The sequence below is a fragment of the Astatotilapia calliptera genome, chromosome 4 (assembly GCF_964374335.1).
Source record: "Astatotilapia calliptera chromosome 4, fAstCal68.1, whole genome shotgun sequence".
Lineage (NCBI taxonomy): Eukaryota > Metazoa > Chordata > Actinopteri > Cichliformes > Cichlidae > Astatotilapia > Astatotilapia calliptera.
Window position 1 is genome coordinate 3,440,407 of NC_137425.1, and position 14,178 is coordinate 3,454,584.

The window sequence follows — 14,178 nt, forward strand, 5'->3', positions numbered from 1 at the left end:
GGATTAAAGCACACAGCCTTATTCTTAGTGAAATAAAGACCAAGTGCGTATTTGCTGGCTGTGTGCTTTGACCACAACACGGTGAAAGTCTTCAAGCACTCACATTTGACAGAAAAACATCGCAGCTGTAAATCCCACATGCTGCTGTTATACACCACTGCTGTGGTTTAGTCTGCAGACGGTAAACTGTTTTTAAATGCCTCAGGTAAATACTGTGGCACTGTTGATATGAATGATCCGTGAATGCGCCGCCTGTAAAACGTTTAAAGTATCAAGTGCGTCATTAGCTGTGGAGGGTTCTGCGTCCTCACATATTCATGCAGGAACAGACTCTCGCTCTCTCCACGGCAGGGACGTGCAGAGGGGGGGGCTAGAGGGGCTTGAGCACCCGCCCCTTTCCTGATGAGTGCCCAAAGTGCCCTTTTGTTGAGGCAACTTTTAAAAATTTTTTATTTATTTTTTTATGTGTGTGTGCGTGCGGAGTCCTTTCTGTGCCCCTCAACAATAATATTTAACTATTAATCACAGTTTTGCTAAATAAAAGGATCTGGCTTGCATCAGTCACATGATCACATTTAACCAATGATCGCCCTCGACGGCAGAACGCGCTGGTTACGAGCCGGGAACGAGCTCACAAAGAGCACGCGCATTTTTTGCGGTCCGGAGCTGTAGGAGAAACACAAGTTAACTCAGAGACACAGACTGATGCGACAAAACCAGTAAGTAGGTGTACAGCGCACACTGTAGTGTGTAGCACCCAGGAGTATTAGCTTATTACGTACACGTTGGTAAGCTGTCTTGTTGCAACTGACGAACTGAAACAAACGAGCGTGCTGTGTGTGCAACAGAGCGACAAACATTACCTGTCCTTTTATTAACTGCACAAGTAGTGCTGGTCATAGCTGCTGCCTACCTGTGTAAGGCTGTCATGGGTCTGTAGCTCTGTCACCGTTTTAGGGAACATATTTAGTTTTAAAGTATTTAGAACATATTTAGTTTTAAAGTATTTAGAACATATTTAGTTTTAAAGTATTTAGAACATATTTAGTTTTAGAGTAAGTTTCTGGGCATTTCCTGCCTTTCTGGAGGGATTATATTTCACTAAAAAACGATCTAATATGCATGTCCACATAATAATTATTATAATTATAATATATTAAAAAACACAAGCTGTATTTTAAAAAACATACATTAAGAAGCAGATTATATTAGATTTATATTTTAAATAAGACAAAAGTTGGATGTTACAGCAGTAAAATGATTGTATCTCTACAGTTTAAACATGTAATAAGCTTTGCCCCTGCACAGAGAGGATAGTGAAACAAATGGAATCATCATAAATACATTATTTCATATTTATTACTTCCCCCTCCTCATTGCTTTATTATTGTAGCTCTAGTAATGAATAATAATGTAAGGATTCTGGATCAGCACCATGATGCCCATAGTATATACAGTATTCTGAAGAAGGTCTAAAATGTCACTGTGTGTGCATGTGTGTGTTTTATTTAGCTGGATTTAAAAAAATATTACTCATGATATAACATTGTGCAGACATGGCTGGTAAGGACATGAGGAGGAAACAGTAGGCGCTGTATGAGGCTACTAAAGGCAGTGCTATAACATTTTTCTGTCATCATTTTATTATAGATTAAGTGCAAGAGTTGTTAGGTGTGGATAATTAGATTATAGTTTATTGCAATAGCAAGTTGTGCCTTGTTCTCAGATAGACAGCAAGTGGAGAGTGATATATGAAATGATGGGAAGGAAGGAAGAAGAGAAGCAAAGAGTGATTCACAGGCAGAGCCGAGTTTATGTCACAGTTTTTTGTTGCCTTATGGTTCCAAGCGCTGTCACCAATCTTTGCATTTTGTTATTATCTCATGACACTTGTTTAATCAGCTACCATCTCTCCTATGGACTTTTTAATGTCTACAGTCTCAGATCAACACAGCCCTGCCCTTCCCATATTAGATTCTTGATGAATGTGTGTTGTTGTTATTCAGCCTGGTTCAATGTGCCCCTTTTTAACTTTGAGCACCCGCCCCTTTAAACCTCTCTGCACGTCCCTGCTCCACGGGGAGGATCACGGCAGATGACCGTCCTTCCTTTGGCCTCCTGTTTCTTCCTGTTAAAAGGGAGTTTTTCCTTTCCACTGTCTGAGCGCTTGTTCATAGGGAATCATCTGATTGTTGGGGTTTCTCGGTATTATTGTAGTTTTTATCTTACACAGTTAAATGAGCTGAGGGCCACTGCTAGCACTGTCATCTCATTGGAGGGCCGATTTAGTGTTCAAGTAGTCCAAAAAACTAAAAAAAGAAAACACCCACAAATATTTCTGCAAATGTTGGGTTTTGTTTGGTTTTTTAAATTTCAAATATTTTATAACAACACAAAACTGCAAACGTGAGGGCAATTTTTTTTTCCATTGAACTACCAAATAAATAGAATAGAATAGAATAGAATAGAATTCAACTTTATTGTCATTGCACATGCACAGGTACAGGGCAACGAAATGCAGTTTGCATCCATCCAGAAGTGCTTAGTGATATAGATATATTACAATATATATTAGCAATAGTATAGATATGTGAGTATATTACAGAAATGGGTCTATTATGGTATGTTATAATGTACACGGTATGAAGTATGTTGTGAATATTCTATAACTATAAGTATGTACAGGCTGTAGTGAGTACAAGCTATGTACAGGCTATGAACAGGATATAAATATGAAAAACTATACAGAATATGAAATAAATAACTTTACAGAATCTGAGATATACAGCTATACAGAAATGTGAACTATGCAAGTTGTAAACAGTTGTAGGGTTAAAAATTATACAATGTACAGAATGATTATTTACACAGAGCTATACAGTAGTGCAGTTAAGATAAGTGAGGGTGTAGATAGTTTCTACAGAGGCTATATAAAGTGCTGGTGGTTGTGAGTGGTGGTTCAGTCCATGTTATTATTGTGTGTTTGAGGGTACAGTTGTCCATTGTGTGTGTGTGTATGTTCAGTCCATGTGTTAACGTGGGTCAGATGTCAGGAGGCAGAGTTCAGGAGTCTGACAGCTGTGGGGAAGAAGCTGTTCCGGTACCTGGTGGTCTTAGTCCGGAGGCTCCTGTGGCGCCTCCCAGAGGGCAGGAGGGTGAAGAGTCCATGTGATGGGTGACTGGGGTCTTTGATGATTTTCCCAGCCCTTTTCAGACACCGCTTCCTGTAGATGTCTTTTATGGCAGGAAGTGGTGCTCCGGCGATACAAACACATTGGTCCTCTCTTTCTGGACAGACACGTGGCAGCACTGCTGCTATTATTTTGTTCATATTTAACTAGGGCTGCTCGATTATGGCAAAAATGATAATCACGATTATTTTCACTGAAATTGAGATCTCGATTATTTGACGATATTTATTTAACCCTTTAAGACCTACTATAGAACCAAGTCCGCCAGAGCTTATATTATTTTTTTACATGTTGTAGTGCCATTTATGGGAGCATTTCAAGTTGCTATACAACTGTTATAGCCCATATTTTAATAATATGTATGCATTAAGTCCATAGTAACTACATTAATTGCAAAAAAGTGCAATAAACTACAAAAAAAAATTGAAAATCGTTTTTGTTTGTTTTTTTATATATATTTCTACTTGGAGAAATTTAAGAGGTTTGTCCCTCAAAACTTTAAATACAAAAAAGTTGCAAAAAATAGTTTACAACAACAGGAAACTTATTTTGAGTGTGTTCATAGTTTTATTTTGGAGATACACCAATTTTTATATACTGCAGGAAAAACAAAAAAACAATCCTATGATGCAAATTTTCAAAGAAAACAGCATGTGCATCAAAATAAACTATTTCCAGCAGTGCAATTCGAGTTCTAAGCATCCCAGAAACTATTCAGAAAAGTCAAACATGAGCAGTATAGGCCTTTAAGGCCTACAAGTAAAAAAAACTACATTTCCGCGAAAATGACACCACTTCCGGTTTCAGCCAGGAAATGGCGGATATGTGATAGTTCGCGCTGACGCCTGTTTCACTGTGGGAAGTGTTACGAACAGCTGATCGGATCAGCGAAGCGTGTTTCTGGAATATTATGTTTTTATTCCTGCAAGCGCTTTTTATGCAATTTTTGCAAAGCTATATGTGGAAGGAAACCGTGACCGAGGACAAGCTGATGGCATCAGATGTAAGTACAACTCCTCTGGTTTCATATGCAAAACAAATTATTGCGCTAGCTTACACGGTCCAGGTTCTACAGGGATTTAAAAATAGTTACACAAAACGGAGCGTGCTGCTCTGACCGGCTTTAAAGGGTTAACAATGACTTTAAAAAATAATATAAAATAGTGTGCAACACCACTGAAGTTTTTTTTACCTCTCTTTTCAACCAACGGCAGTCACTCTCCTCTCCAAATAACTTCTGCTTAGCTTTCCGAGCTTCCCTCGGGTCCTCTTAATCAGCGGTCTCCAACCTTTTTTGCGCCACGGACCGGTTTATGCCCGACAATATTTTCATGGACCGGCCTTTAAGGTGTCGCGGATAAACGAGGGAGGGGCTAATAATCGGCTCAGTCATTTTTAATGATCGTTGAAAGCCCAGATCGTAATCGTGATTAAAATTCGATTAATTGAGCAGCCCTATATTTAACAAAACAAAAATGCAGTGTACACAGTGTTCGACTCTCTCACTGAGCTAACACAGCCAGTCCCTCAGCACGACTGTACTCTCTGCTCATGTTGCCTTCATATTAAATCATTCTTAGAACTTAACACTGCACTCAACAACAAACAAATCCTCCCTAACAAAACAATAACTTCCAGGTCAAATTACATTATATAGTAACGGTCACGTGAGCCGCAAGTGGCCCCCAGGCCACGAGTTTGAGACGCTGTAGAGGACCTTGAGGTGACTGTTATTGTGCTTTGACACAATATAAATAAAACTGAATTGAAACTGAATTAAAATTATGGTACACTGAATTTTACCTTTTAAGAATTTTGAAACTACCCACCATTTTTAACAAAAGCACAGGACTTTTGTTCTCTTAACAAACACAAGTGTCAGTGTGTGTGGAAAAACTCAACAATTTCAGCTTTAGTTTAAAATAAAAGTTTAATTACATCAATAAAAGCAATATTACACAGTAATAGGCTTTTTATGACCAGATAAAACCACATTCACCTGTATCAACAGGAAATATAGCCTGAATTTACACAATATCTGAGATAATATTGCATCTTTGACTAAAACTCCTGAAACCTTTAGAAGGTACTCTCATTTTCACGTCATCGGAAACAGAAAGAGATTAAATAAACTACATGCAGTGGATTGAAAATGAACAGATTCCAGTGTTTTCAAACCTTCAGTAAATCTAAATACATAATCCATCTGTCACATTTACAGTAAATGACTTTATAGAAACAGACAAAGTCGGAGCATTTTATACAAGATTTCACTACACAGGCCCAAAAGGAATAACCTATAACTTCTGTATAAACATTTAATTTAAAAAATACCCCACGGCATCCCATTAATCCTGATTGGAATTTGCATAGATTGCACAAACAAAACAACACAGTATTAATCAATACAGCACAAAGGACTTGAATTGATTCCCTGCAGCTATTTAATCAGAGTGGCCGGCCATGCACGTCATGCCTGAGTCAACAGCATGCTAGAAAAAACAAGTAGCAGCCCACACAAAGCCACATTCATCCCGTAAACGCAATTTCAGTGTAATTATACAATTTTAAAAATGCTTCCCAGAACTAAAGAGACAGAAAGAAAAATCAACCAAAGCTCTTGACCAGAAGCTGCTTTCCCGTCAGCTGCCCTCATTTCTTCTGGCAGTAGTTTTTGTAGTTACTGCAGGCCTTCTGCATGTCCGTTAAGAACCCTGGAACCCCTTTCTGTTTTGAAAAAACACACGCAAAGAGCATCTCTATCAGCGAGCGTCATTCACACATGTGCCAAGAAGACCCACCTAGGAGTGGCAAGCATTGACGTCAGCCTGCAACACATCTGCGAACCATAACGATGGGAAAGCATGAAGGCAGGCAGAGGGACGGAGCTCTCGCGGGCCTGCGAGTGAACTCTTTAACGCCCTCTTTAAAGCTCTCATCACAGATCAGTTTAAGCAGGTCAACTATGAACACGTGTGCATTTCAGGGGTTGTGAGGCCCTGGTGCAAACTGACGCCTTAAACACTGCAAGACTTTGAACGCCCCTTTAAACAAGAACTAATAAATCAGAACGTGTTTCAAATGATGAAGAGTGATGCACAGATGTTTTGGTAAATGTTAACCACACAGAGCACAGAAGAGGAAGACGTATCTGTTGAGGATGTAGTCTTACATGCAGTTGACCCATCTGTTTAATGGGCAATCATCTGATTTAGAGTTTTTCATGCAAAGTTCTAAATGTGTTTGTGTGTTTGACTCACCTTCGCTGCCCAGTTCACCAGCCAGGTGGGAATATTTCCGCCAGGATTGTCAAAGTAATTCATGAAAACTGAAACACAAGCAGGCGGTTCAATATTTATACAGTTTCTGCAACCAAGCCTTCCATTCTGAAAAGTGAAGCTAATGCAGCACGTTTTCAAACCTGCATTCTTTCTAATGGCCAGCAGGGGGCGACTATCCTTGTTCAAAAGAGGAATAATTACATAGAAGTCTATGAGAAAATGAGTCTACTTCTCACTTGATTTGCAACTTCAGTAGACACTTTTCAGAAGCGTTTATAAATTCAATCACTCATTTAAAGATTTATTTAATAACTTATTATGTTCATCTAGTAAATTATGGTCCCATTTACAGTAAAACAGATGATAAACCAGGGCCACCGACGAATCTACGAGTATATATGTTATTCCGTTTCAGTGAACGGCTCAAATGATGGGCCATTTGTATAATTTAAACTGCAAATGTATTCACATGAACCTGGAATCTTTCTGTTTAAAAAAAACACATTTATTTACATGAACATAATTATATAACTGCAATTGTTTAAAGTGATCTTATTGTGTTACGTTTAGTTCCACCAGCTCCGTCACTCTCCAGGGAAACGCTCTGCTTGTAGTCTTTGACCCGAAGCACGCCGCTCTTTTCTGGACACGGTGTCTCCGGGGAGCTTTTGGCAAGGATCACCCAGATCTTCCTGCCGTCCATATCCAGGTCTTTCCGCTCCCTCACATAAACATACTTAGGTTTAAGCTGTTAGGGAACATGACACGCTGAGAAAAGCATTCACAGCCTTTTCCAAATCTATGCGAACTGAACGTATTAGTGCAGATCAGAAGGATACGTCTCTGTTTGACAGCGGGAACGGGTATTTCACTTCCCAGTAGATGGCTGACTGTCCATCAAAGTCCTTCTCATATAGCTCTGAATAAGAAAAATGACACAATCATTCAATGAGCTACAGAAGCACATAAATATCAGCTGAAATACATGATATCAGAATCAGAATACTTTATTAATCCCGAGGGAAATTAGGGAAAAGAGAAGGACAACCACCCCCAACTATACTAACCATTACATTTTAATGTCTTATGAGGAAAAAATGGCCAAGGAAATGAATATTTTCAAGGAATATACTTGAAATACTGCAATAACCACTTCATCTTTACAGAAAACTACTTGCAACACTAGCAGGTTGTATTTGTACAAGTTGTGGTTTGCATACTGCACAAGACAGACTGCATGGAAGAGAAGGAGCGCTTTAGATTCAATGAAAGGATAATAAAGGAAATCTTTGGGTTTTATTCTCTCCTTCACTTTAATATTTTTCACTATACTAGAACAATTTGCATCTGTTTAAGACACTACAGCTAATACACTAGAGATTTACCTTTAAAGTTTTCCTGCTGATTGATCATTATCTTTAGTTTATTCTCCACTTCTTTTGCTCTTATGTAATCTTGCTTTATATTAACACACCCAAAATCAGGAAACTAGTTGCCAGTCGGTTGTAAAGTGGCATTCATGGGTAATGTAGGCCCCTCTGATATCTGGATATTTTTAAGGAGAGACACTGAGAAGCTATCACCACAGAAAACACAGAAAATGCTACTGAAATTAGCAGCTTTCAGCTAAAAGACTACAGCTACACCATGTTACCTGCTGGGTACTGTAGATGTGCATGAAAACAGGGATGAAAGAAAAGTGAAACTGTTATTTTAAAGCATTAATGAAGACTAAAAGATCGGAGAAGACACAGAGATAAAAGAAAGACAGTAAATGTGGTGTGAACCCTGCCTTCCTGGGCTGTTTCTGTTTTTTTACCTTTCACATATCCATCCCAATCTTTTCGATACGTCAAGTCCATGTAGACATCTGCACACAGCTCTGGAGTGCAGGTGGTGAGCACACCATAGACTTTGTACTCATAAAGTCCAGTTTCCTGCAAACAGCACATGAAAGTTCTCTCTTCCAACTGCAGGCCATATGATGCCACACCCACACTATGCAACTAAGCTCTGACCACACCACTCTGATTAGTGCCAGTCTACGTTTCTCACGCCCAGTGAGGAACTGTGTTGGCCTAGATTCAAATGTTTGGGTTTTTTTCCTTTTAACATTGATTTTTCAATGTTTTACGCAAGAAAACTAAAGCAATACTTAGAATGAGAAATATATTAGGTACATTTATGTCTTCTAAGAGTAAAAGTCATACCAAATTCCATTATCTATAACGTGTACAAATTGAAGTGATTTATTTTAGATTTAAGATAGTTTTTTTTTCTCCAAAAGTTTGTTTTTAAAGAAAAATGTTCAAAGAATCATTTCACTTATATCACTCAGCATGTTTTGAAGTAAACAGAGGTGACAATTCACACATAACCTTGAAGAAACATTTTTCATAACTGAGATTTTAAACTTTCATTGTTATTTACATTAGGCTTCCACTGACAATCTTGTTTTAAATCAACCAAAAAGCCAACCTAGATGTGTCAGGGATGTGCCGAATTGAAGGGTGGATCATTGCAGATGCAAGAATGTCTTCAACGAGGTTAGTCAGGGTGTCTGTTTACGCCCCAAGGCAAGGCAACTATAAATCGACGTCTATCCGAATGGAGTTTGGTTGGACTGGTGCAGCAAGTTTCTGAGTGGAGAAAAAACATACTCCCGCTCAGCTTCCGGCTTCTTCCCCATGCTAGCCGCTGCTGTTTATCTTTGCTGCTAATAAATTAAACTAAACTTATACTCAGCTTGATAACAGCTCAACGTTTTGACAGAGAAAAGGTGGAAACATAAAACAGCGACAGTTCAGGCTCTGCAGCGCTCACCACATTCATTCAAACTGGCTCGCCGAGTCGCTTTTCCTGCAGCAGAAGCAGCAGTTTGACTGGAGATTTCCTACCTTGTCATAGAGCCGGTAGATTTTCACTCCCATCGTCTCCACGAACAGCTCCCATCCTCCCTCCAGCTGCGGCTCGTCCAGCTCCTTCCACGCATTCTGGAACTCCTCATCCGTAAACCGCAGCGACATGATGGACTCTCACTGTGACACACCGGCCAGCCCGCAGCCAAGCACCATACTTCCGCTCCCGGCCTTCAAAATAAAACACGCAGTGCAAACAGGAGCATTTCTGAGATAGGACGTACAGGATGTTTGGACATCACGCTTCTGTACAGATTTGACCTCTCCACACTTCTATTCAGAATGATATTTAATTAAGCTGCAAAATGAACGTGAATGAGAGCAATTTAAAAAAAATGCTGGTATTATTATGAATTTTCTAGTAATGTTAATAAAGTGCAATTATATAATAAAACTAGCTAATATAGATTTCATATGGATTTTATTTAACTTTTCAGTTTCAGTTTAACTCAAAAAAGTATAGCAACAGTCTCAAGGCGCTTTATGTTCATGCTAGAGACCCTACGATAATACAGAGAACATCTCAAGAATCAAACAATCCCCTATGAATAAGCACTTTGTGACAGTGGGAAGAGAAAACGCCCTTTTAACAGGAAGAAACCTCTGGCAGAACCAGGCTGCCATCTGGGATGGCCAGATTCAGATAGTGGATTCTGATAGTTTGATACTAGTTTCAGGACAAACTCTAATAATTAGCCATAATTATGATTTTTTTTCTTAAATTGGTCAATATATATAAAAACTTGTATGAGTCTGTTTAAGAAAAAAAAGGCTAAAGGGCTAGGTTGGAGAAGAAGAAGAAAGACCTGGACCCAGGTAAGAAGCAGAGAGGTAGAAAATGGATGGATGGATGGAAAAGCTCAGTATATAGGTGACTTATATATATATATGCATGTATATATTGTGTCTATTTCTTACTTAGTGTATTGTCTGTCTTTGTTACTGTTTATATTGCAGCACTGTAACCAAAATAATTTCCCCTAGGGATCTATAAAGTATTCTGATTCTGATTCTGATATAAATCTAAAGAAGTGAGGCACTGTTTATTGCAGGGTGTTAGAATGTTTACTCAGGCTACATACAGCCCAACCTGATGTTATCAGTGAACAGTCATAATGATAAAAGATTATGGAGTGATATGCCATTATTTTTCTTTCATTCATTTACATCGCTTACACAGTATGCCCTTTATCAGCTGATAAACTCAAGGCGTAACAAAACAAACAAAGCAAACCTTCGGACTTCAAAATAAAGGCAGGCAATCAACGCGTTTTATTTTGAAACGCACCGCCGGATTCACCAGCTTTCCCCGATGGTTTCTATCTTCGCTCTGCAGTCAGAGGCGCATGAAACAGTCCCGCTAGAATGAGGATGGCAGTGCGGCTGGCAGCTCCTAACCTGACGACTCTACGGTGCGGCAGTTCTCATGAATGGGAGTCAGATTCCAGCCCGGAGAGTCCGCTGTGAGCTTCAACACTGAGCGAGAACAAACAACATTCACTTTTAATTAGATTAGTCTGGTTAAATAATTCATCAGCTCATAGACAAGTCTCACTGCAGCAGAGGGACACTTTGCAAACTTTGCCACATGGAAAACGGCTCTGAGGTAACGAAGCTTTCTTCTTTATTTCCCACCTAAAACAGGCTATCTGCACTAAATTTACTACACATTAAAAACATATATCGTTACCAGCTGAAGCCAGGCTGTGTTGCTGCTTGTTGCTATAGCTGAACTGGATTTGGTTATTTGCTAAGATTTTATAGATTTACTTTTAACTTTATAAATCCTCATTTTTTGTTACCCCAATAAACAAACTTTCATGTTTACCACTAAGAAAGCCTGCAAGAGTTAGTTTGGAGAGTTCCCCACTCTTCACATTTTCTTGTTGTTTAAAAGTCCTGTGGCTTCACAGCTTGCAGCTTTCCCCCCTACAGTATCCTCCCTTCTTTAAATGGTCCAGAGCCACAAACTACACTTAATTTCTTCAGTCTGTCCCAATGCTGGTCATTTTCATTGCAGCTGTGTATGAATAATAGATCAGTCACTTTACAGGAACTTTGTGTACTGCTGAACTAAAGGGTTAGGGTTTGACATTTATATGATTTATGTCCTCTATTTTTTTTTTTACTTTTAAGAGAAGACGACTCAAATCAAGAAAATATTTAATCACAAAAATATTAAACAAGATTCATAAATAAGAGTGGGGGGACATACTGGTTACAGTTACACTGCTTCTACCATGAGTAAATCATTTACAGTTATTCAAATTTATTAATTTTTTATATAAAACAAATTTTAAAAGCTTTTGTTTGAGGGAAAAAAGACATTTCTTGACTTGAAGTAACAGAAATACACAGATCTGTGCTCTCTTTTCTGGTTGTTTTGTTTCATTGTTTGTGGATAGTAAAGATTTTGACATGTGTGCTGATGTACACAGAAGTTTCTTCTTCATTTATGCGGTGACCCCGCTCTAAGGACTTTTAGATACTAAAATCCATACAGTGTGAGACATCAGATACCAGCAGATACCAAACGCAGCGTCTAAATTTAATGCTGGACATTAAATGGCTTTCTTCATCTTGATAAAGTTGTTTTCCTGGAGGAAAATAGGGAAGGTGATGAGATTTTATTATCTTGTGTTTTTCAGTGTCATTACACAGTTAAACCAAACGGGTCTCCACTCTGTTGGGAAGTAGTTTTGGTGGTAAAATGCTGCGGCTTCTGTATTATTTTGAAATAGTGAGCCCCAAAGTATTGGCTGCAGAAGACACAATCCTGTAGGTGTAGCACTGACCATTGGGCGAGGAAATTCTGCTCATGTTTAGAAACTTGATTAAATAATTTCAATTTCAAACATCTGGACTGATAAAGTCCCAGCAAGTCTTTTCTACCCACTTATTGTGACTCAGCTTTCCATGCAGCAGGCGTGTGTGTGGAGGCGGGGTGAGCGCTTGTGAAGATGTTTGTGATTTCGAAGCTCCTTGCATTTCATGGAGCAGTTTGTAATGTCATATCCTGCGCTCTCCAGGGAATGTCTCAGCTCGTGCTGGGACGAGTGGTCCGGCGTCATTCTCCTCTGACTGGGTCAGAAGGAGGCGGCTGGGATTGTGCAAAGAGGTTACATGGGTTTATTAAAGCAGCATGTGGTCAGGAGGGGGGAGTTGTGAAATGTGTTGAATTATAATAAAAAGCTTCTGCCAGAGTTTCTTTTGCTGTTTACAGTGTTGAGCAACACGTTTGAGCACTTTCACTGCTTCTTTCTCCACAGACTGGGAGATCCTGATCACAGGGAAAAGATCAATAACGAGGAACCATCTGTGGTCTGTTAACAGAAGACTGCTGGATCCTGAAATGCCAGAAGACGCTAGCAAGGAGGCCATGAGAACACCAGCGACACCAGAGAAGGCCAACAACGCCGAGCGCCCTGCTGTCGCCATGACAGCCCTAAACATCCCCCTAGTTAATGAAGTGCAGCTGACCGCAGCCACCGGCGGGGCAGAGCTCTCCTGCTATCGCTGCACGATCCCGTTTGGTGTGGTAGTGCTCATTGCGGGCATCGTGGTCACCGCGGTCGCTTACAGCTTTAATTCGCACGGCTCCACCATCTCCTATTTTGGCCTGGTGCTCCTCTCTGCAGGACTCTTGCTTTTAGCGTCCAGTGCCATCTGTTGGAAGGTGCGGCTGGAGAGGAAGAAGGAGAGGCGGCGGGAGAGCCAAACGGCCTTGGTTGCAAACCAGAGGAGCATTTTCACTTGAAGCGGCAGTTTAAACAACGCAGCTCCAGGTTTTCTGAGTCTGAAAAGGCCTGATCTCGACACGGTTTGATGAAGAACCAGCTGAAGGCAGATGTTGTCCAGAATGTTTCTTCAGTTTCCGACCTGTAAAAGCTCCGACTCTCAAGGCTCAGAATTCAAAGCTTTACAGACATTGTGAGGGATTTATTTGTCAAACAGACGTGGAGCATCTGGTAAGCTGGGAACACAGCCAGAAGGAATGTATCACAATTAAGATGAATTACCACTGTGCGGAGTGGCGTAGAGGAAGTCTCCCATTAATCGGCTGTTGGATGTGCTGCCTTTGATTGCAGCGGGAAGGACTGTGGTTTGAAAAAGTCCAGAACAATGACTCTTGCCTCATTTGCTAGGCTTCAACTTGCAAATATCTGTTTAGAAAGTCTCATCTTGCAGGAAATGGGGAGAAATGACCTGCTTTTGAAGTATGGTACGTTATAATGGCTGAGAAGGACTATTAAATTTTGAATATGCATCCTCTTAAAGCACTTTGATCCTACATATTCATCATATTATGTAATACATTTCTTTAAAAAAAATAATGCAAAGATACATCCACATTTTATGTAGCAATACTTAATGTGGACAACTACATTTTTACTGTCTATAGCTCATATTGTGTAAAATTAAACTAGCAGCTTTGTTTTAGCGTAATCATTTGCATGTATTCATTGTTATCACATGATCATGATGTTTAATAAAATCATTTTATCAAGCATGTTGTTAGTGTCGCAACTGGACAGAATTAATTTAGTTTTGTCTTGTTTTGTTGTACGTCTTGAAAGGAAAGACTGTATATAAAAGATGGGTGTAGCCATGTCACCCATTGGTTTGAAATTTGAAGAGCTAACATAAGTGTTTTAGCTACGATGTTGGGTTTGTGGAGCCACGAGTGACGGTATTTAGACCAAAGGGGGGAGTGTAGCGCTAGCAAGAATGGTTAGCTAGCTGCATCCAAAAATTCTGACTGCATCACACATACAGACACACCTGCTA

At 39.6% G+C, this 14,178-nt stretch overlaps 2 protein-coding genes across 4 annotated transcripts; one reads left to right on the forward strand and one right to left on the reverse strand.

Moving 5' to 3' along the window:
* The first annotated feature begins 336 nt into the window (after positions 1-336).
* On the forward strand, positions 337-13,900 carry tmem100a (transmembrane protein 100a). Of its 3 annotated transcripts, none has more exons than XM_080300743.1 (2): positions 337-719; positions 12,660-13,900. In XM_080300743.1, the coding sequence occupies exon 2, from the start codon at positions 12,743-12,745 to the stop codon at positions 13,145-13,147; it is 405 nt and encodes a 134-aa protein (XP_080156869.1). In that variant the 5' UTR covers positions 337-719; positions 12,660-12,742; the 3' UTR covers positions 13,148-13,900. The 3 variants fall into 3 exon arrangements, with proteins under 3 accessions (XP_080156869.1, XP_080156867.1, XP_080156868.1); XM_080300741.1 differs by lacking the exon at positions 337-719 and adding an exon at positions 10,730-10,996; XM_080300742.1 differs by lacking the exon at positions 337-719 and adding an exon at positions 12,299-12,508.
* pctp (phosphatidylcholine transfer protein) lies at positions 5,103-9,572 on the reverse strand. The gene is made up of 6 exons (XM_026164012.2): positions 9,370-9,572; positions 8,292-8,409; positions 7,312-7,391; positions 7,037-7,208; positions 6,452-6,519; positions 5,103-5,918 (listed from the first exon to the last, which is right to left on the reverse strand). The coding sequence occupies exons 1-6, from the start codon at positions 9,496-9,498 to the stop codon at positions 5,844-5,846; spliced, it is 642 nt and encodes a 213-aa protein (XP_026019797.1). The 5' UTR covers positions 9,499-9,572; the 3' UTR covers positions 5,103-5,843.
* Positions 13,901-14,178: the final 278 nt, after the last annotated feature.